Source organism: Thalassophryne amazonica, chromosome 2 (genome assembly GCF_902500255.1).
Source record: "Thalassophryne amazonica chromosome 2, fThaAma1.1, whole genome shotgun sequence".
In the NCBI taxonomy this organism is placed as follows: domain Eukaryota; kingdom Metazoa; phylum Chordata; class Actinopteri; order Batrachoidiformes; family Batrachoididae; genus Thalassophryne; species Thalassophryne amazonica.
Genome location: NC_047104.1, coordinates 123,965,434 through 123,989,926, shown reverse-complemented (window position 1 = coordinate 123,989,926; position 24,493 = coordinate 123,965,434). Strand labels below are relative to the sequence as shown.

Genomic DNA, 24,493 nt, shown 5'->3' with positions numbered 1-24,493 from the left:
CAAACACAATGAAAGAACAAAAATTCATGAACGGATTCTGTAGATCATGTTGATAAATGATCACCTTTGCATTTGTCTGCTATGAGCATTCATACCTCTGTCGAGTCCAGTCAGTAAGCTAAGCTAAGTGCCAAGATTACTTGACAAGGACAATGAAACAAGCCACACACCATCTTGACTGGATTTTTGATATCCTTTCTTGTTTTGCTACAATTTGCTGACAAATTTGAGTGGGTGTGGCTTATTTTGTGAAGTCTGCTGTAGCTCACGAATGAGTTACTCTTTTCCCAGCTCACAATGGAACGTTGCCTGAACGTTACATCAAAGTGGCAGTAACGTTGCATCACAACTTTGTAGGAACGTTCATTTGTAGACTCTCCAGAACGTTCCAGGGATGTTGCCAAGAACGTTGCCAACCAACCAACCTAGAACATTCTCAGGAGGTTGTGACACAACATTGCTGCAACGTTGTTGCAATGTCACCCAACACGAAGGAACACTGTGAACATTGCATGAGTCTGTAAATTGCAAGTTTATTACTTTAGAAGTATTATTACAATAGCAATGCATTAAGCCATGGACAAGTTCTCAGTAACTTGATTAGTTCTCATCCGCCCTCCAGTATTATTACAGTTACAATAGCATTAAGCCAGGGATCAGTTTTCATCCGTGATGTGACCCATGACTAAGGTTCAAAGATTTTATTTTCACTGTGCAATTGTATACACTAGAAAACTAAATTTCTTTTCTCAATCAGTGACTTCAGTGCAATAAAACTTCAATAGAATAATTTACCTTACATAAATAAACACATAAAATAATAGTCATAGAAACAGTTAAAATACACTACAATCTCTCAGGTACTAAGCCAGGTGACATCATCCAGTATTATTACAGTTACAGTAGCATTAAGCCATGGATAAGTTCTCAGTATAAAATGAACTAGAAGGGTCAACGTTAAACAAAACCTGAAGATGTCTCCACCGCCCACCCTTTAAAGCAGCAACATCAGTCCCGGATCCAGACCGGTTTGGACCGATGTAGTTGCATCGGTCAGATTTTTTTATGCATTGTTCGTCATCGGTAAAAAACAAAAAAACAAAAACTCAAATAATCCTGAATAGTGCCGAACGTGTCCCCGTGGTGAACACAGCTTTTGATTTGTTCCCACAATGGTGGGTGGATCACAAAGGTGGATCAAAACATAGCGTCAGTCCAGTCGAGTTGATGATCATGGCATCCAGGAAAAAAGTTGTGCAAGGAAAATTGGGCACTTATTTCATGTCTCCCCCGCACCTTACAGAGGGGGAGGCATAAGTTCTCAGTATAAAATGAATGACTTCTCATCTGACCCATGACTAATTGTGGCATCATCACTCATGGCACTGCCGTTCATGGCGTCATCATTCACTACACAATGGTCCATGGCATCGGCATCCACATCGTCGCCCAGGGCTTCATCCACCCCAGCATCTGAGTCAGCATTAACACCAGTACCAATTCTTTCATCCTCCTTCTTTGCCTAAAAAACAAAGAAAACCATTCATAAAAATACTATACAATAACTTCTATAGTGCCAGTCCCCTCAGCACAGTGAAGTTCAAGGGCGCTCAACCAGTCCATGTATTAATATGCAGAATCCTTAATTCAATATCTCAATTTTTACAATTCATATTTTAATTTTTCAGAGGATACTAGTCAATGGCTTCAGTCCTATCTTTCGAACAGAAAGCAGCGTGTTGTTGTGGATGGTGCCACATCCTCGTATCTCCCTAGTTATGTTTGTCTTCCGCAAGGCTCAATATTAGCCCCTCTATTATTCTTTCTGTATAGAAATGATCTCCCCGATGTGTGCTCTGAACTAAATATGCAAATGTATGCAGATGACGCAGTAATCTTGACCCAGGGAAAGAGTGACAAAATATCTGTAGACCTCACAAATGCACTATGTAAAATACACAAAGGACTACATAAAAATTGTCTTCTGCTGAACACCAAAAAACTGTATGTATGATGTTCACCAAAAGACCAATTAAGTTAGCCAGATCCCATGTTTTTTTGGAAGTACTGTGCTTGTGAACCAATTCAAATATTTCTGAGTGATATTAGACCCAAATCTTACATTCAAAAAACATATCAAAAAGGTAAATCACACTATAAAGTTCAATCGATCTAATTTTAAACAGATAAGACCGTTTATTACAATAGATGCGGCCAAATCTTACTTACACTTCATGTCACATATAGAGTATTGCATTACAACACGGTCCTTTGCAGGAACAACTGTACTGAAACCAGTAGAACAATTGTACAAAAAAGCCATAAAAATATTGGACCAAAAAAAAAAAAAAAAGATTTCTCATCACCATCCAATCTTAGAAAAATATAAGCTTTTAAGTTTTGAGAATTTCATGCTATTTAAAATGTGTTGTGCTGTGTACAGGTCCCTACACAATTTGGCCCCACTCCCTCTGAGGAACTATATTAACAGGAAAAGTAACAATGAAATTAACACCAGATCCTCCGCTAGGTGTGATTGCGAGATCAAATTTTGAAAAACTGTCTTTGCTCAAAATGTACTCTCTATTAGGGGCAATAGCACATGGAATACTCTGCCAACGACAATCAGGTTCAGCCCCACATTTGCTTTATTCAAGACACAGCTTAAAACATGGCTGAAAGATAACCAAACCTGTAATCATTACGAGTTAAAGACATGCGAAAGCAATATACTTTCATATACACGCACACAACAACGCATAGGTAAGCTTATGCACACCAGCACTTTAAAGAGATACTGCAGCTGTATCGAGCACTTTACTATCATGACAAAGCACTTTAATTCAGCATCTTATAATAAAACTGACTGTACCTGTACACACCTACAACTGAGTTCTACCTCAGTACTTTCCTGCACTTTATATTGAGACAACAGCGTTTTAACCTCCATCTTGACCGGAACAGATAACTCCTCCTTTATATGGCTCTGGGTTGTATTAAAATATGACAGTGTATTATATTGTAAATTATCAATGTTTTTATGCTTGTTAAATGCTCTGTGTTTTATATTTTATGTCTGGAGACTACGGATGGAAATTAGTATTATGCTAAAACTGGCATATTTACATTAAAGTGTGTGCCCTATATATATATATATATATATATAGATAGATAGATAGATAGGTGTGTGTACGAGGGCTGTCAATAAAGTATAGGTCCTTTTTATTTTTTTCAAAAACTATATGGATTTCATTCATATGTTTTTACGTCAGACATGCTTGAACCCTCGTGCGCATGCGTGAGTTTTTCCACGCCTGTCGGTGACGTCATCCACCTGTGAGCACTCCTTGTGGGAGGAGTCGTCGAGCCCCTCGTCGGAATTCCTTTGAGAAGTTGCTGAGACTGGCGCTTTGTTTGATCAAAATTTTTTCTAAACCTGTGAGGCACATCGAAGTGGACACGGTTCGAAAAATTAAGCTGGTTTTCGGTGAAAATTTTAACAGCTGATGAGAGATTTTGAGGTGATACTGTCGCTTTAAGGACTTCCCATGGAGTGGGACGTCGCCCAGCGCTCCCAGGCGCCATCGTCAGCCTGTTTCAAGCTGAAAACCTCCACATTTCAGGCTCTATTGATCCAGGACATCGTGAGAGAACAGAGAAGTTTCAGAAGAAGTCGGTTTCAGCATTTTATCTGGATATTCCACTGTTAAAGGAGATTTTTTTAATGAAAGACGTGCGGACGGGTCCGCGCGTCGGGATGCAGCCGGCGCGGTGTGGCGGCACAGGAAAAACACCTCCGTGTTGATAACCATTTGTAAAATCCAGGCGACTTTTGATGGCTTTCAGTGGAGTGAGTATCTGAGAAATTGTTTAACAGTTGGGCATGTTCCAACTTGTCCTTAAGGCTTCCAACAGAGGTGTTTTTCCTGCGGCGGAGCGTCGCGGCGGCTGCGATCTGACACTGCAATCCGTCCGCATGTCTTTCATTAAAAAAAATCTCCTTTAACAGTGGAATATCCGGATAAAATGCTGAAACCTACTTCTTCTGAAACTTCTCTCACGTCATCCTGGATCAATAGAGCCTGAAATGTGGAGGTTTTCAGCTTGAAACAGGCTGACGACGGCACCTGGGAGCGCTGCGCGACGTCCCGCTCCATGGGAAGTCCTTAAAGCGACAGTATCACCTCAAAATCTCTCATCAGCCACTAAAATTTTCACCGAAAACCAGCTTAATTTTTTGAACCGTGTCCACTTCGATGTGCCTCACAGGTTTAGAAAAAATTTTGATCAAACAAAGCGCCAGTCTCTCAGTAACTTCTCAGACAAAGGAATTCCGACGAGGGGCTGGACGACTCCTCCCACAAGGAGTGCTCACAGGCGAATGACGTCACCGACAGGCATGGAAAAACGCACACATGCGCACGAGTGTTCAAGCATGTCTGACGTAAAAACATATGAATGAAATCCATATAGTTTTTGAAAAAAATAAAAAGGACCTATACTTTACTGACAGACCTCGTGTATATATACTGTCTATAAACAATTGTACGTTCATTAATATGCACTGTCCCTGTCAAATAAACCAATAATGAATGAATGAATTCCAATTGTCAACACAGCCGAGTGACAGTTACACTATGGAGGGAAGGTGAGCCCACACAGATAGGTTTTAAGATGTTTGCGGAAAGAGAATACAGAATGTGAGGAACGGATTGAGAGAGAGAGAGATTGCTCCAAAGAGCTGGGGTGCATGTGAGCCGGTCACGGTCTTTACTCTTGAAACAGTCAACTCTGGACCGGGATTTGATTGAAGGGAATGACTAGGTTTGGCCATGGTGCTAGTACAAGTCACCTGTGAGTTGCTGATGCTATAAAAGTTTAACTACTTACCCTCTTTGCTGCATGGCGCAGTGTTTCAGTTAACACATCATCGATAGCATCTGGTAAAATTTCCATCTTGTTGCTGAAGGCTTCTGTCACAAAAACAAAATAAAAAACGGTCTTGTATTTTCCTCTTTTTTAACTGGAGAAACGATAAAATTCTTTTTAATTGCTAACTAAAATTAAATGACTCAGTGAGACACCTTGATAACTTACTCTTCAAAACTCTAGCGAGTGAGAGGCTGCAGGGCTTTCTTCCCTTTCCATCCTTTGAGGCTGACGCCAGCCCACAACCGCCACATCCCAATTTCACCGAGCATCGTCCTGGCAAAGGAGTTCAGCATTGATCCAGATAGCTGTTTCAGCAGATTCACCTATGACAGAGTAAAAAGAAGTATGTGTGCATTGGCAATATGCAACTTTTATGAAAATAACCACTTCTGCAAAAAACTCCTGGTCCTCCAGCATTTTGCTGAATTGGTCCAGCTCCTCCGTTGTTTTAAGTCTGGCCTGCATTATCTCCAGTGCAGTCAGCTTCTTCAGCAGCCTGATTCCTCACCAGTAGTTGTAGTATGCGGTCCACCTTTGACTCCAGTCTGTCGAGTCGTTGCTGCGTACCTTCTGTTACAAAGTTGCTTCAAGTTTAGTATACATGAAGCAGCTACAATGCTGCTGAAAGCAGGAACATGTATATAAACACAACAGAACTACTCGATCAGTTAATAGGCCTCTCATGCAATGAAATTTGATGACATGGTTGTTTGTATAAATACATTATTAAGATGGCATCGAGCTGGCAGCTCGGTTATAGAAATGAGTTTGTAGAGGGGCATCTGGCTCTTATTTACAAATTCCATAAAAACCTGAAACATATCTGTGCCTCTCGTGTGGCCTTTCAAAGGTAAAATGCTCAGCAGTTCTTCTTTTACATTCATGTTGTCAAAAAACATTCTAATAAAAACACATAGCTGAGCCACGTCCACAATATCAGTGGATTCATTGAATTGCAGAGAAAAACACTCACATACCTCAAAATCATTCCTCGGTTGCCGATCAATATCCTCCGCCATTAACTCGCATCGTCGTGCAACAGACTTTCTTGAGAGCTGCACATCCTGCAGACACGATCTCCTTCTGATTTTTAAAATCGGCAAAGAGCACATCTGCAGCTTCCATGAAAGCTTCTTTCACAATTTCACCATCCTTGAATGATTTCTTTCTTTTTGCCAGAATACGGCTGGCACGATAAGAAGCTGTGGTTGCAGCCTTACTGGTGGTATTTGTCCGGGGGAAAACGGCCTGTTGTGCTGCAAGCCGGCTTTTAGCCGGGAAGCTAGCATCGTAGCTCTTGTGGATCGTCTTAAAACGCAGCTCCAAATTCCCTTACTTTGTTAATGCCACGTTTGCATTGCAATTAGGCAGATGGATTTGCCATTTGAATAAACGAAAAAATAATCTTCCTCCCACTCTGGATGAAAATAAGTTTGGGATCTTTTTCCTCCGCTATTATACGCTCGCGTCACTCTCCACTGTAGCTCCTCACGACCTCTTGACCCTGCGCATGCGCAGATAGAATGAACCGCGGGAGTTCGCCCCATGCAATCAACTGGTCAATCAGGACTAGACTATCATCGGGACGGTAGGCCTACTAAAGTATCCCTGAGAATGAAAACTTTCGGAAAATTAAGCAAGTTATAAAATATAAGTGTTAAGAAAGAAAATACAGGAATCACTTTATTTAAATTTACAACAATACCAATTCACCAGCCTTATCAATCAATATATAGATTGATAAGGCTGGTGAATTATGTAGTTAATAGAACCTCCCCTCAACGTAAGTACAACGTTCCAAAGAAACGTCCAAAAACTGTAACAATGGAAGATGGAAGTTGCCAGGAGGTGGACAGAACGTTCCCAGTTGTGCAACGAAAATGTAACCTCCCAGCAACGTTGCATGGACGTTCCGTGTTAGCTGGGTTGAAATCAACCTCCGTGCACATCATCACGATGGAATTCTTGAAAAATTGATACCTGCTCTGAATGGATGGGCGTGCTACAGCCACCACAATTCACTGAAGTCTACTCTTACACCTTGTTCAGGCTGAGGTTGGCAGTCTGGCTTACTCCGTGTTAAATACGAATTCATTTCTAGCTGGATAGTGTTTGGAGCCGTTTTTCCAAATCAGGCTCATCCTGCACTCGCTAAACTAAGTTTAGCCTAATTCAAGCCGTGTGTGTGTGTGTGTGTGTGTGTGTGTGTGTGTGTGTGTGTGTGTGTGTGTCGTCAGCTGGAGCAAACTGCTGGTGATAACGAGGCATGATCATTCATCAGTGATAATGACACAGACAATAATAAAAAATAGAACAGAATTTTAGCAATTTGCACAGTGTTGTATTAAAATGGGATACCATGGCTCTGATGGCACCTTAACATTTTTACTCTTCGTGAAGTTAGAAGTTAATAGTAAATGAATGCCTTTCTGTAGTATCACACTAATTTATCAGGTTTACCTATTTAAGGCCAGGCGACTCTCTGCACTTAAATAATCCATCTCTCGCTGTTTGTTTGTCCTCATTATTACAGACAAAATGCAGCCAACTGCCACCTCTGGCTGTGATGGTGGCAGCTGTGCTAAGCAACGGCACTTGCCTTGAAAAGTAAAAAAAAAAAATTACTTTTGCTGCTTATTGGAGCGACAAGGACAAACTAGATAGAGTTTATTTGTAACAGAAACTTTTTCAGAAAGGAATTAATTCATGACCTCACAAATAGTTAACTTTTTACACTAAAAATCAACACTAAAAATCTGTTGTATCCTTGAACTATGTAAATTATAGCCCGTGTTGTTATGATTGAAAAATGACTGTGCCTCATGTTGTCATCTGCAGTTTGCTGGTACACACAACAGAAATTCTGCTGTAATGACCAGTGTGATGAGTTGCCTGACTCAGTCATCTGAACCAGTGTGTGTGGGTGGTGACAAGGCACTGCATAGAAAGAATGTTGTGTGCTTTACTGATGATCCCCAAGCTAGCCGGCTTCTAGCCACATTTGTGCTCAGACGTCTGCAAATCTGGCTCAACCTACCAAGAAAACATCCATCCATTTTCTTCCGCTTTATCTGGAGTCGGGTCGCGGGGGCAGCAGCTCAAGCAAAGCCGCCCAGACCTCCCGATCCACAAACACCTCCCCCAGCTCCTCCGGGGGAACCCCAAGGCGTTCCCAAGCCAGCCGAGAGATGTAATCCTTCCAGCGTGTCCTGGGTCTTCCCTGGGGCCTCGTCCCAATGGGACGTGCCCGGAACACCTCTCCAGCGAGGTGTCCAGGGGGCATCCGGAAAAGATGCCCGAGCCACCTCAACTGACTCCTTTCGACGTGGAGGAGCAGTGGCTCGACTTCGACCTCCTCCCGAGTGACCGAGCTCCTCACCCTATCTCTAAGGGAGCACCCAGCCACCCTGCGGAGGAAACTCATCTTGGCCGCTTGTACCCGCGATCTCGTTCTTTCGGTTATGAGCCAAATCTCATGACCATAGGTGAGGATTGGAACGTAGATCGATCGGTAAATCGAGAGCTTTGCCCCCCTACTCAGCTCTCTCTTCACCATGACGGTCTGATACAGCGACCGCATCACTGCAGACGCTGCACCGATCCGTCTATCGATCTCACGCTCCATCCGTCCCTCACTCGTGAACAAGACCCCGAGATACTTAAACTCCTCCACTTGAGGGAAGGACACTCCACCAACCTGAAGAGGGTAAAGCACCTTTTTCCGGTCAAGAACCATGGCCTCGGATTTGGAGGTGCTGATTTTCATCGCGGACGCCTCACACTCGGCTGCAAACTGCCCCAGTGCACGCTGAAGGTCCTGATTTGATGAAGCCAACAGAACCACATCGTCCGCAAACAGCAGAGACGAGATTCTGTGGTTCCCAAACCAGACCCCCTCTACACCCTGGCTGCGCCTAGTAATTTTGTCCATAAAAATAATGAACAGAACCGGTGACAAAGGGCAGCCCTGGCGGAGGCCAACGTGTACTGGAAACAGGTTTGACTTACTACCGGCAATGCGAACCAAGCTCCTGCTGCGGTCGTACAGGGACCAGATAGCCCTTAGCAAAGGACCCCGGACCCCTTACTCCCGGTGCACTCCCCACAGGGCGCCCCGAGGGACACGGTCGAACGCCTTCTCCAGATTCAAAACACATGTGGACTGGTTGGGCAAACTCCCATGAACCCTCGAGCACCTGATGGAGCATGTAGAGCTGGTCCAGTGTGCTGCGACCAGGACGGAACCACACTGCTCCTCCTGAATCTGAGGTTCGACCATCGGTCGAATTCTCCTCTCCAGTACTCTGGAATAGACCTTACCGGGGAGGCTGAGGAGTGTGATCCCGCTATAAGTGGAACACACCGTCCGGTCCCCCTTCTTAAACAGAGGGACCACCACCCCGGTCTGCCAATCCAGAGGCACTGTCCCCGATTGCCACGCGATGTTGCAGAGGCGTGTCAGCCAAGACAGTCCCACAACATCCAGAGACTTAATGTACTCAGGACAGACTTCATCCACCCCAGGAGCCTTGCCACCGAGGTGCTTTCTAACCACCTCGGTGACTTCTGCCTGGGTAATGGATGAGTCTGCCTCTGGGTCCCCAGTCTCTGCTTCCTCTTCGGAAGACGTGACGGTTGGGATTGAGGAGATCCTCGAAGTACTCCTTCCACCGCCCAACAACATCCCCAGTCAGGGTCAACAGCTCCCCACCCGCACCGTAAACAGTGCCGGTGGAGAGCTGCTTCCGCCTCCTGAGGCGTCGGACGGTTTGCCAGAATCTCTTCAAGGCCGACCGGTAGTCCTCCTCCATAGCCTCCCCGAACTCCTCCCAGACCCGAGTTTTTGCCTCTGTGACCGCACGGGCTGCGGCACGCTTGGCCTGCCGGTACCTGTCAGCTGCCTCTGGGGTCCCACCTACCAACAAAGATAAGTAGGACTCCTTCTTCAGCTTGACGGCATCCCTTACTTCCGGTGTCCACCACTGGGTTCGGGGATTGCCGCCGCGACAGGCACCAGAGACCTTGCGACCACAGCTACGAGCGGCCGCATCAACAATGGAGGTGGAGAACATGGTCCACTCTGACTTTGTCTCCAACCTCCCCCGGGATCTGGGAGAAGCTCTCCCGGAGGTGGGAGTTGAAGACCTCCCTGACAGAGGGTGCCGCCAGTCGTTCCCAGCAGACCCTCACGATACGTTTGGGCCTGCCGGGTCTGGCCGGCTTCCTCCCCTCCCAGCGGATCCAACTCACCACCAGGTGGTGATCGGTCGACAGATCTGCCCCTCTCTTTACTCGAGTGTCCGAGACACGTGGCCGAAGGTCAGATGATACGACTACAACGTCGATCATCGACCTCCGGCTCAGGGTGTCCTGGTGCCACGTGCACTTATGGACACCCTTGTGCTCGAACATGGTGTTCGTGTTTGTTTTCAATACCACGTTTGTTTTCATCACCAAGAAAACAATTCATCTTAAATCTGATTGCCGCCATTCAGATCCAGAAAAATCGAACTGGCTCGAGCCATATTCGGCCCAAATCCCACTCGAGTCAGATTGCAAACCCCAATTTCAATGGAGTCATAGTCACAGGATCTAGTGAAGTTAAGCCAGAATGGGTGTGATGTGATTGAACCTCCTGGTTTTCATCAAAACTCTAGAAGCAGTATTATGTGTCATATGACATGTCACACTCTTATGTGCCAGTACAGAAAATAAAACCTTACAGTGGTCAATTCTGGAAGACAAGGCATGAATGAAAATTTCTGCATCCGCCATAGACAGGACCAGTCTAATCATTGCAATATTACGTAAATGAAAATGAGCCATTCTAATATCCCCTCTGTAAAATCAAAAGACAACAATGGCTGGAAAGTCACGCAGCCCTCACCTTTTTCTGATTTGGGGTTGTATGCTTTATCTCCTTTGCTTGCATCTTACCACACAAATAATTACTTCATTATTTTATTTATTTATTTATTTTTGGATCTCACAGATTTTATTGTATTTTATTTTATTTTTTAAGCGGTTCAGTATAGTCTGTGTGTTGCACTGGTACCGGTGTGTTATGTACTGTTCACTTGCTCTTCTACCTGCGGGATCCTTCTAACAACCAATGGTGGGCACAGCTAACCAAAACGTTAGCTTCGATAACAGCTAATTAGTTAACTGAAAAGTTGTCTTTTATGAAGCTAAACTGATAAACCAGCCAAGAAATTATCGGAAGCTACAGCTAACAGATAAGTTTCAGTATTGTCTCTAGTACACTTGCAGCTGCTAACAAGCTGATTTTGAATTTTAAAACTACAATTTCTTCTGGTAGCATCAAATTGACCACAAACCCAAACAATGAGTCAGCACTTCTGTCTTTGTGCAGTATTTAGCAGTGCTGCCATGAGGCAGAGGTCTTGGAAAATAAAGCAGTTTTGACTTATGGTTTAGATTTATATATCAAATTAATCCGGATAGGAGAACTCCATTAATGTCAATTCTGTCATTTGTACAAAGTTAAAATATAACATATCTTTTAATTTTAAATAATGCACTCATTCTGAAGTTTTGTAACTAACACAGACAGATGCCAAAGGGATTATGGGTAAAATGAGCCTCCGCTAACACTGATTGGTTGATTCCTACATTCTATTCAAAAACCAACATGTTAATGTTTGGTGTGTTAGTGTTTACATATAAAAGTGCTTTTGTAAAATACGAGGGCTGTCAATAAAGTTACGGTCCTTTTTATTTTTTTCAAAAACTATATGGATTTCATTCATATGTTTTTACGTCAGACATGCTTGAACCCTCGTGCGCATGCGTGAGTTTTTCCACGCCTGTCGGTGACGTCATTCGCCTGTGAGCACTCCTTGTGGGAGGAGTCGTCCAGCCCCTCGTCGGAATTCCTTTGTCTGAGAAGTTGCTGAGAGACTGGCGCTTTGTTTGATCAAAATTTTTTCTAAACCTGTGAGACACATCGAAGTGGACACGGTTCGAAAAATTAAGCTGGTTTTCAGTGAAAATTTTAACGGCTGATGAGAGATTTTGAGGTGATACTGTCGCTTTAAGGACTTCCCACGGTGCGAGACGTCGCACAGCGCTCTCAGCCGCCGTCGTCAGCCTGTTCAAGCTGAAAACCTCCACATTTCAGGCTCTATTGATCCAGGACGTCGTGAGAGAACAGAGAAGTTTCAGAAGAAGTCGGTTTCAGCATTTTATCCGGATATTCCACTGTTAAAGGAGATTTTTTTAATGAAAGACGTGCGGACGGGTCCGCGCGTCGGGACGCAGCCGCCGCGACGCTCCGCCACAGGAAAAACACCTCTGTTGAAAGCTTTAAGGACAAGTTGGAACATGTCCTGCCTGTTAAACAATTTCTCATATACTCACTCCACTGAAAGCCATCAAAAGCCGCCTGGATTTTACAAATGGTTATCAACACGGAGGCGTTTTTCCTGTGCCGCCGCACCGCGTCGGCTGCGTCCCGACGCGCGGACCCGTCCACACGTCTTTCATTAAAAAAATCTCCTTTAACAGTGGAATATCCGGATAAAATGCTGAAATCGACTTCTTCTGAAACTTCTCTGTTCTCTCACGACGTCCTGGATCAATAGAGCCTGAAATGTGGAGGTTTTCAGCTTGAACAGGCTGATGACGCCGCCTGAGAGCGCTGCGCGACGTCTCGCACCGTGAAAAGTCCTTAAAGCGACAGAATCACCTCAAAATCTCTCATCAGCTGTTAAAATTTTTACTGAAAACCAGCTTAATTTTTCGAACCGTGTCCACTTCGATGTGTCTCACAGGTTTAGAAAAAATTTTGATCAAACAACGCGCCAGTCTCTCAGCAACTTCTCAGACAAAGGAATTCCGACGAGGGGCTCGACGACTCCTCCCACAAGGAGTGCTCACAGGCGAATGACGTCACCGACAGGCGTGGAAAAACTCACGCATGCGCACGAGGGTTCAAGCATGTCTGACGTAAAAACATATGAATGAAATCCATATAGTTTTTGAAAAAAATAAAAAGGACCGTTACTTTATTGACAGCCCTCGTATACCATTTTTTTATTTGTAAAAAAAAAAAAAAAAAAGCCATTTGCAAAAGCTAAGCCAAGTGATTAGACAACCGTCTGATATACCCGCGGTCAAAATAGATAGAATACTGCCATCGACTGGCGCTCAGACCGTAGCCCATAATCCTTTGCGTGCCAGAGAGCTGCTGCGGTTTAATCAGCACAGAGAGAAAACCCTCACAGTTGTAAATGAACATTACACAACCAAAATGTACAAAGGAAATTACCTTTTTTTTTCTTTTCTGTGACCAGTTCTCTACTACAAAACATTTAACAGGTAGGTACTCAAATCTGCCTGGCAGCACTGCAGTTAATCTTGAATGTAATGTACTTTGTGGCTAAAATAAGAGTTCTGTGCTATTACCGATAACATTGACTGAATCCTAAGTATTACAATCAGTGGCTATCATCAGTGAAGTGACGGGGAAAGGAAAGAAAGGCGGGATGATGATAAAGACTTCCACCATATTGTCAAAAGAACATAAGTATCATTTTGTGGGGAAAGTGAGCATGAACTGAACGAGGTGTGGAAGTGATAATTTATCAAGTGCAGATTGAGTCGATGCAGTGAGATTTATGTGGTGATTTTCGTCAAATAGTCTTTTCTTTGTTGTTGCAGTATATTTAGCCCATTCCTCAATCACAAGTGACAGCAAAATGAAAAGTGCCTCAGTGAGTTTTCCTGTCAGCCCCTTGAGGGAAACTGACTCTGTGGAATAACTCTTTCACTCAGAATGAAATGACCACACTATCACTTTGTTGAAGTTGGGGAGGGAACAAATTTGTGCTGCACATCAGACAGCATGGTCCCATCACCAGTTGAGATTTGAACCATAAATCAGCAAGAAGCTTAACGATGCTGAAGTTCTCATCTTTTTTTTTCTTTCCCGTAATGTGTTAGGGATCAAGGGAAATTTGAAACGACTTAAAATTAAGCAGCTTATGCTTTCCCCCCCTTTTTTTTGTCAAACAGGCCCTAATCAGCGTAATTTAAGCCATATGTGTTTAATGAATAGCTTAAGGTGTCAGCCATAACCATCTGAAGAAAAATTTGAACAGTGTTTTCGTGATCTCCCCCCTGTCTCTACCTGTTCACATGACTAAAGCCAAACAATATGTCCTTATAAAGATTACCGCAGCTTTGTTACTTTTTTGAGGGGAGTATTCATTTTGGATAATATTCTCTCTTTATGTTGCTGTGGACGGTATAAGCACACACAGCAAGCATTTGCTTTGCATGTCTGTTAGTAAAGTCATTATATTCTGATCGTGTTTGTGTAACTATGTATGTATGTATGTATGTATGTGGCATCTGGCTATGAGAGACGGTGCAACTTCAGGAGGTGGAGGTGCTGCACCCTTGAGAGTAGCTGACAGGCCCATTCCTGGAATGGTAGCCTCTGCTGCACTTTGTGTAGGTGAACAGCTATGCGCGCCGAGGCTGCTGTCGTCTCCTCTTCCTCTTGGCTGTTTCTGCAGTAGGGACTATATGTCTTCCTTCCTCTGCTTCCTGAACACCTTGTTTGCCTATAGTAGAGAAGCTTGAATCTTCGACTCGACTGGGTTGCTTGACGCTAGGACGTTTTGCTTCAAATCGCAGAAGCTTGCTCAGCTAAAATTCTTGCTCTGGTAGTCTGACTTCTGTCTGACCCTTGTTGAGAAGAACAAACAGAAGCTTAACTGAGGACGCTTCTGTGATTTGAAGCGAAACGTCCTTGCGTCAAGCAACCCAGTCCAGTCGAAGATTCAAGCTTCTCTACTATGGAAACCACCTGGACAACTGAGAGCCTACACAGAAACCTTGCTTGCCCCCTCCCTCTGTCCTGTCTGTCTCACTCTCTCCCCCTGCTCCCCTCTCTATCCTTGTTTAGCCTCAAATAAACCGTCTCTGCTGTTTTCTCCTGAAGGAACACAGAGCTTTTTAGAAACACAAAGCCTTCAATCTGTAAAATAAACCTTTAGTTTCTCAATGCAACAGCAGCTATGGACAAAGGAGGACCTGTGGATTATTTAATGAAGGATTTTGATGAAGTTTTGTCTTTTACTCAGAGGCAGAGAAAAGCTGCTTTCAGCTGCGCTCTGCAGCAGAGAGACGCTCTCTGAGCTGCTGTACACAGCACACAGAATTAACACCACTTCAGCCAATCCCCTTGAATTCTGTGCAACCTTACAATTTTGTCAGTTTGCTGCAATCTTTTTGTAAATTTGACCTATCATTCACATGAATGCCACCAGTCATTGCCATCCCCTGTGCAACATGTTCATCCCAAACCACAAACACCGGTAAACCACTGCATGTTGATTTGGCATGTTTGGCCTTCCTGATGCAACTCCACATTACGTGGAGAATGGGAATACTATTATGGAGGAAACACTGACGGAAAATATGGCTTGGGTTGCATTGTAGAAGTTTTGAACATGTTCGAAATGTGGCATTGTGGCGCCCTCTAACCGTCAACACATCTGTCAAAATGCCTTGCATTTCTGTAATATTCTAGCAAAATGCACATTCATATCACATCATTGGGCTGAGAGTGGCTGGCTTTAACTGTTCTTTTTGTTGTTTATGTTGTCAATGTGAACATATAATTGATTTGCTTATAAATAGAGCTCCCCATATTAGTTGCTCTTTAGTATGTTTTTCTATTTGAAAATAATGATGCATTTTATTGTTTGCCATTTATTTGTCATTTTGCTTTGTTCCTTATTTCTTTGTCACATGGGTCTGTGTGGTTGTTTGTTTCTGTGTCAGTGTCTGCAGAGAATCTTGAGAAGAGCCTCAGGCAGATGGAGAGGCAGCTGCTACAGCTGGAGAGAGACCTGGAGACTTTTTCCTCCCCTGATGACCCCAGTGACATGTTTTTCACCAAAATGGCTATATCCTTTCCACATGCATGCACTCACTCTGCATTCTAAGTTATTTTAGAATTTTAGAGAAAAGAAGCAAATTAGGAAAAATTTACAAGTGTATTCATTACAGTTACATTATACCTCCACAAAAGGTCAATAATTTTCCAGATCTGCATATCTGTTCAGAGCTAGGCCAAATTTGCTTATAGATATGTGTGTGGTTCCAGGAAATACATTGCCTAATTTTCTGTGCATTAGTTTTGATGGGTATTGATGAACTTTATGAAAAATGCACGTTCTCGCCAAAGTAATAATGCTGGTCTGGCTCATTTAATTAATTTAATGGTGCCTTTCAGTTAAATTTTCTTTATATAGCACCAAGTCACAACAAAAGTCAACCCAAGGTGTATAACAGGGTAAGGTGTAACTTTGCCAAAATTCCCCAGTCAAGCACTTGAGCAACAGTGGTAGGGGAAAAACTCCCTCTGGAGGTTTTTTTTTTTTTTTCCCAAGGGGTTGTTATTGTATGTGATGTCATTTAAGTCTCGTTTCATGAACAGTTCATGTTTCTGAGTGTTTATCAGCAGCTGGTGAAATCCAGCTAAATTCCCCTTGTTTGACTTAATTTCTCAGGGCATATGGCACCAAAAATAACATGCAATATATCAATATTTTTGAAATTCTTTATTTAATTCTTTATTTATTCATAATAGTCAGCTCATTTGACATTTTATTTAGTAGTGATATGCACTTTATGTATTATAAAACAGTGTGAGGCGTGCTCTTAGGTGACAGTTTGATCATCAAACAAGCCATAATTAAAACAAACAAAACACCAGTTGTAATCTAAACTGAGTCTGGACTATAGGAGTCATGTCCAAAAATAGTCACGTAAAATGCAGTGTGTAATAAGACTTTAAATGTTGTGGACAGACTGAGCCGGGTAGCAGCTGAAACTCAGTGTAAATACACACATACACACCAGACTCTTGCGTGTATTTGGTGGGACACGCATTTCAGGCATGAGGTGTCATCTGAACTTTCTTTTTGGAGCATGATTTTTACTTATTAGTTTTGGCCTTTGTGTGTTTGTGTGTGCACGCAGGTATTTTTTTTTTTCCTCCCTCTTCTTCTGTCACCTGGCTGACTAAAGAGTGACAGGTGTCATCACAGCTGTCACCATGTAAGCTCACATGGGGGATCTTTATGTACTTTAAGTGAAAAGTCACAGATGTAACAAAATCCAGTCTGAATCCAATCTGAGCATAAAGACAAATGCATTAGCAAAATTGCAATTTGACTCACAATTCAAACCCACGATTGACACTTGAAACTGACTGAGAAAATACTAATTTCATCTGACTTTTGTCTGAGACTTGCAGGCTGGAATCTGATTCAAATCTGATATGTACGCAAATCAGATTGTTGTTAGTTTGAACAAGGTCTAAGGGACTCAACCGCTTTAGATGGAATATGTTGCTGATTAGGAGAATTGATCAGGTGGCTCTTCTGTGAAGAGAGTTACTGTTAATCTCACATCTAATTTGGTTTTAATTTTGACTGAGTGTTGCCTCTTGATTTTTTTTTTTTTTTTTTTTGAGGCACTCTTCATAGATTCTTTGCAGATCATTGGTCATCTTCTTCACTTTATTTCTTTATTATAATTTCTTATCTTGTGATCGTCTCACAAGAAGTCTTTTCAAGCCTCTATGATCGAGTTTAGCACATTCATTGGTCTCTGTCAACTGCGAAATCTCCTTTCTGAGTCCATGATGGCTTCCCATAGACGGAGATTAAATCTGGGCTGGTGCTCCCCTGTGGTCTGTAACAAACTGGTGCTGAAATTTTGAGTGTTTTAAAGTCTTTGTGCTTCTGTACCCTCAAGGTGCAACTGGTAAAGCAACTAACAAACGTTGCCCTCTTTCCAGTTCCTCCAGTTGCATTTACAGCTTGTAACTCCTTCAGAGTTGTCATAGATACTTTGGAAACTTCCAGTACTCACCTCATTCCTTTTTTCAAGTTTGCTTTCTTTAGAAATGTTACAACATGCAACCATAGATGTTTAATAGTCAAGTGGCCTCTGTGTGCGTGCATGTGTATGGCTTCGGTCACGGAGAAACTGGGGAGAGCTGACATTTGCCATTTGGTATGCTTATGTATTTTGGGTCTGAGATGAACCCTCCAAAAACAGAAAGTTGATAGGACTATTTTGGGGGAAATTAGGTTTATTAGCTAACAGTGAACAATGGACATTGATAATTACATTCTGGACTCGCACGCCATCCAAATAATTATAGAAACTTTGCATAATTTATTACCACACTTGAAAAATGTGAACTACCTATTTTATAATCACTACCAATCAAGAGCCTGTGGATCCCCACAGGCTATGCACTAGTTCATTATTAATTAAAGAAGGTTCACTTCCACTGATGTATAATGCATTCAAGCAACTGTTTGGGGGAATCATTTTGTGAGCTTACTCACACATCTTTAGGTATTGATTGATTTATATAAAGTTTAAGAGCTGTTAAGTTACTTGGAAATGTTGTTGTACTTACCCTGAAGAATATGCATACTATTGTTAACTAAGCGTGTAACGATACATGTATTTGTATTGTGTATTTAACCGTTTCAGTACGGGACGTTCGGTTCGGTACATGGCTGTGCACGGGTGAGTTCGTGTTGCGTGTGTTTAATGTAATTTCTGGACTATAGAGCGCACCTGAATATTAGCTGCACCCACCAATTTTAAAAAGAAAAAAGAAATTGTACATAAATACGCCGCACTTGTCTATAAGCTGCGGGTCTCCACGTTGTAACATGAGATATTTACACAGAAAGGTGTTGGACAGAAAGATTTTTAAACTTTTAATTAAATACATACCGTAAATGTTTTTTTCCCTGAAGTGTTGCATGTAAATATTGACGCACGTCATCCAGCGCGCGCACGGTGCCCTTGCTCCACATGGAGAACTGAATAATTTTATAACTTTTTCTTGAGATTTCATCGCGTGTGTAGCCAGGATCGCATAGAGGCTGTGGAAAATGAGACGATATTGAAGCCCTGTGACTTTTTTGACTTGTTGCACCAAGACAGAGAACTGGTGGGGAAGGGGGGGGAGGCTCCGCTCCGCTCACTGATCTGAAGGAGCGGAGTGCCGCAGAGTGACTTTTCTTAATTAAAACGCATAGGTAAGACCTTATATTTACACTGTGTGTGTGTGTGTGTGTGTGTGAATTTATACCGCATGAGGAGCGCAGCTTTCAGGAAATTGACAGCATTATTTGACATATTTGTTGTTTGAGAACATTTTATTTAACCCCCTACCACCCGCCTCCTTTTGGCTTGTCAGTGTCTCACAAATAAAAATGTCAAATTTCCCATCGATGGGATATACAGGCTTAGAAGGGGTTTAAACTTATTACCAGACAGCATGTTGCAAGTGTTTTATTTTTATGTTTGTATAATGCTGCAGTAAATTGTTGGTTTAAACAACAAGCAAATTTAAGTTTTGCATTTTGTTCCCATACTGTACTGAAAATGAACCTTTCGTGACACTCAGGTGATCCCCAAAGGTTAATAATGAGGACTAGAGTCTGCACTCCCAATGCTGCCTACTTAAACGCGAATGTCTCTTCATGGACAGCGACATGACACCTCCTAACCGACCAAAATATTGACGAAGTTCCCGGATGTTAATGTATTTTCAATGGGGATTCCCAACTGAACACGTTCAAAAAACGCTATTGTGGGTTATTTTTAGAACATAACTCCCGTGATAAATTAGGGACCATTGTATTACATTTTTACACAATTATCCTTTATTGACGGAGTTTTGTTCATGAAGTCAGTGATGTGGGTGCACATCTGTGTGAGGCTGTGACTGAGCAGCACAATCATTATAATCTCTGAGCAGGGGGTCGGTTATTTAAGGTGCAAATTAAAAAAATAGTCGGTCTTGTTGAACAATTTTATTACTAATGACAAGTATTTTAACTAGACATCGGTCTAGCAGGAGTAAATATCAACTAGACATAAAGAGTTAATAAAATAGTCTGTGTCCTCGGACGGCACAGGCAGGAAACATACACCTGTTTATCAACCAAATGTCACGGACAAGGTGACAAGAATAACCAAAACCACTTACTTATGGAAGGCAATGTTTCCCTTCTTCCTCCGTTTGTGGCTTTGCCAACATGCGCAGCTTTCCGGCATATTCCTCCTGTTTCTTGATGATAGTAATACCTACTGCCTGCTGAGTTGCCCGGAATTAAAATGGCGGCCACGCCTCCTTGCCAGGACACGGCTCAGTGCAACTGCAGACTCTAGTTCTCATTTATTAACCTCTTTGGATGCACCTTATAAACACAGTAAATGCTGCAAAGTCACTAGAACATAGACGCAGCAGTATTCTATTACAGAAAGTATAGTACAACTGCAGTGCACAGTGGCTTCACCGTTGGATTCATGTTAAAGAGAATAATCCCACTTGAAACGGTGGGTTTTAGACAGGTAGTAAAGGTAAGGAGAGAGACTTTATATTTTGGATGTATTGTGTGGTAGAGTGTTCTACTGGTGAAGGGAAATGTTGCTACAGGCTCTCGACCTCATACTGGTCAGCTGGGCCGTAGATGCATTGAGAGGGTGACAGTATGCATGGGGGTGGTGAAACAAAGGTAGAGGAGGAGATCAGTGAGAGAGGTGAATATTAAGAACTAAAAGCAAGAAGGGGAACTTGGTTTTCAATAGAATATTGACTAAGATTGGGAAAGTGTAGTTGGAGGATGGAGGTGATGAGCTCTGTGAAAGAGGTTCTGGTGATTATCTGGGCAACTGAATTCTGGATCAGTTGAAATGTCAAGAGCAGTTTCTGAGTAAGACCAGAGAGAAGAGAACTCCAGTTATCAGTATGAAATACATGGATAGCGGTTCTCTTGTATGTGAAAGACAGATGGAGATGTTTGTTATATAAATGGAAATCTGCAGACTATTATAGATGTGTGCTTGGAAAGATGAGGTGCCATCAAGGATGACACCTAGACACTCAACCTGAGGGCATGGAGGACTTGTGCAATTGTTAACAGAGAGAAACTGACAGATTTGGAAAGAGTGGATTTAGTACAGAAGAGCAGAATGTCACTTTTATCTCATGTTTGAAAAAGTTACAGGAAAACGAAGATTTAATTTAAAGTGAGCAGTCAGAAAGGGAAGATGGTGTCAGAGTGGAAATAGGAGTGTCCTATATGCAGAAATGGAAATGTGTACCAGATATCCTCAGAATGTTATAGTGAAGAATTAGGAAGTAAATAATGTAGTGCCCAGGACAGGGCATCTATATTTTATTTATTTACTTTGTTTTTTAAACAAAATAAATTGAAATTGACAGCACCCTGAGGTCTAACGCATATATTTTTAATATTAATAATACTTAGTAGAAATGTATTTTTAGTAACTAAAAGAAAACATCAGTCTTTGATCAATCTACTTTCAGTGTTTGCCATGCAGTATAAGCCTGTCTGTCCACCAAGATAACGAGAACCCCTGCCACGCCAGAAATATTTTAACGCCAACAAAAAATACATCCAAATATCCATCAAAGCTCCTACTGTGGTCCACATCAAAGTAATCAGAGCTGTCAATAGAAGATGTAAGAATCTGACATGTCCTCCACAGATTTTGACTAATTAAAAAAACAAAACAAAAACATGTCTCCCGACAACAAACCTCCACCTCCGCATGTGCGTCGCACGTACTTTTTCTCCAAGAAACGCACTCACCATTCACACTGTTAAAACTCCTCAATAACTCATTTCATACCAGAATCAGTGCTGATAAAACCAACGTTGTGGAAGAAGAAACAACAAAAAAACTCGATCTGATTTCTTAAGTTGCAGTGAGATGGTTTGTGGGACATCAAGTCTGCCATTCTGCATCATATGAATGAGGGTTACAAACTGGCACCTTGTGGGCCACATAAGCTCCAGTCTGTGTTGTATGTATGTACTTTATCAGGGTTTATGGGCGTAACGTTTGATGAAAGAGTGAGTCCACATGCATCCTGAGATCTGCCAATAGCTGCTGACCTTACTTGTGTAGAGCGCTTTGAGGCAGCTTAGTTGTGATTTGGTGCTATATGAGGTCTGTTAGAAAAGTATCGGACCTTTTTATTTTTTTCAAAAACCTGATGGATTTGAATCACGTGTGCTTGCACGAGCAAACCTTGAACCCTCATGCGCATGCGTGAACTTTTCCACGCCTGTCGATTGCATAATTTTCTGTTAAGCAGCCTTTGTGTGGGATGTGTGTCGTGCGCTCAGCGTTTTTTCATTCCAAGGAAAAAGACGGAATGACTAGAGCAGCACCGCATCAAATTTTGCCAGAAACTGGGCGACAACCATGTGGAAACCATTCGGATTATTCAGACGGCTGTCGGTGACTTTTCAGTCGTGTGACTATCCGAGAAATTGTGGAAGAGGTGGGCATGTCACAACATGTTCTGTGAGACTTCAGCACGGAGGCGCTTCTGCTCCGCCGTCAGAAGCTTCAGGAAAGAATTTCGCCGCCAATCTTTTCATGGCAAAATCTTTCACAGTGGAATGCACCGAAAAAGTGCTTGATGTCCACCTCTTCCGCAATTGCTCAGATAGTCACACGATGGTCCTGCATCACCACAGCGTTCACTTTGGAAATTATCTGGTCATTTCAGCATGTTGATGGCCGACCGGAGCGTGGCTTGCTCTCCACTGTTGTGCAGCCGTCTTTAAACCGGTTGTACCGCTCCTTAATCTGTGTGATGCCCATAGGATCGTCACCGACAGCCGTCTGAATAATCCGAATGGTTTCCACCTGGCTGTCGCCCAGTTTCTGGCAAAATTTGATGCTGAGCTGCTAAAGTCGTTCCGTCTTTTTCCTTGGAATGAAAAAAACGCCGAGCGCACGACACACACCTTACACAAAGGCTGCTTACCAGAAAATGATGCAATCGACAGGTGTGGAAAAGTTCACGCATGCGCGCGGAGGTTCAAGGTTGGCTCATGCAAGCACACGTGATTCAAATCCATCAGGTTTTTGAAAAAAATAAAAAGTTCGGATACTTTTCTAACAGACCTCGTATAAATGAAATAAATTGAATTGAACAGAGTGGGAGGATTGTGATGACAAATATGGGCATTAAATTTTGCTTGCACCCAAATATATATATATATATATATATATATATATATATATATATATATATATATATATATAGTGAGGTGCAAACTGAGTGATCCTCATCTTGTGGTATTCTTTAATTTGAAAATATTTCTGCAATGTTCTGTGAACAGTAGGTTTTGTTTTGTTTTCTTTCTTTTTTAACCACAAATGCTGGACTGGCACAAAATAATGGGCACATCACTTGACTTTTGCTTTTGTATTTCTGAGCACCTGACATTTTTCCGAGCCAAGCACCTCGCATTTTGGGGTGGGGGGTCAGTGGGTACCACTGTTCCTGAAAAAACAAATCTATAAATTGACTGCATTTATACGAGGTCTGTTAGAAAAGTATCTGACCTTTTTATTTTTTTTCAAAAACCTGATGGATTTGAATCACATATGCTTGCATGAGCCAACCTTGAACCTTCGTGCGCATGCGTGATTTTTTTTCACGCTTATCGGTTGCGTCATTTGCTTCTACGCAGTCTTTGTGTGAGGATGGGTGTAGTCTCTCTTCGTTTTTTCTTTGCAAGGAAATGGTGGAACGACTGGAGCAGCGCGACTGCATCAAATTTTGCCACAAACTGGGCGACAGCCAGGTGGAAACCTTTCGGATTATTCAGATGGCTTTCGGTGACGAACCTCTGGGCATCACACAGATTAAGGAGCGGTACAACCGGTTTAAAGACGGCCACACAACAGTGGAGAACGAGCCACGCTCCAATCGGCATCAACACGCTGAAACGACCGGGTCATTTCCAAAGTGAACGCTGTGATGATGTGGGACCATCGTGTGATTATCAGAGAAATTGCGGAAGAGGTGGACATCAGCACTTTTTTGGCACATTCCACTATGAAAGAAGATTTTGCCATGAAAAGAGTGGCGGCGAAATTCATCGGCACGAAGCTGATGGCGCAGCAACAGCGCCTCCGTAATGAAGTCTCACAGGACATGCCCTGACATGTCCAGCTTGTCCACAATTTCTCAGATAGTCACACGACTGAAAAGCCACCAAAAGCCAACTGAATCTTCCGAATGGTTGACGAGCTGGGCATGTTACAACATGTCCTGTGAGACTTCATCACGGAGGCGCTGTTGCTGCGCCATCAGCTTCGTGCCGATGAATTTCTTTGCCACTCTTTTCATGGCAAAATCTTCTTTCACAGTGGAATGTGCAAAAAAAGTGCTGATGTCCACCTCTTCCACAAATCACACGACGGTCCCACATCGTTTCAGCGTGTTGATGCCGATCGGAGCGCGGCGCACTCTCCACTGTTGTGCGGCCGTCTTTAAACCGGTTGTACCGCTCCTTAATCTGTGTGATGCCCAGAGGATCGTCACCAAAAGCCGTCTGAATAATCCGAATGGTTTCCACCTGGCTATTGCTCAGTTTGTGGAAAAATTTGATGCAGTCACGCTTCTCCAGTCGTTCCGCCATTTCCTTGCAAA

The 24,493-nt window shown here is 42.7% G+C and overlaps 1 protein-coding gene across 1 annotated transcript in view; it reads left to right on the top strand.

Moving 5' to 3' along the window:
* LOC117504102 (protein diaphanous homolog 3-like) overlaps nucleotides 1–24,493 on the top strand; it is a 546,585-nt gene that overhangs the window by 185,404 nt on the left and 336,688 nt on the right. Inside the window, exon 20 of the mRNA XM_034163485.1 lies at nucleotides 15,748–15,872. Coding sequence (XP_034019376.1) covers nucleotides 15,748–15,872 — 125 coding nt within the window. The remainder of the gene's footprint in view (nucleotides 1–15,747; nucleotides 15,873–24,493) is intronic.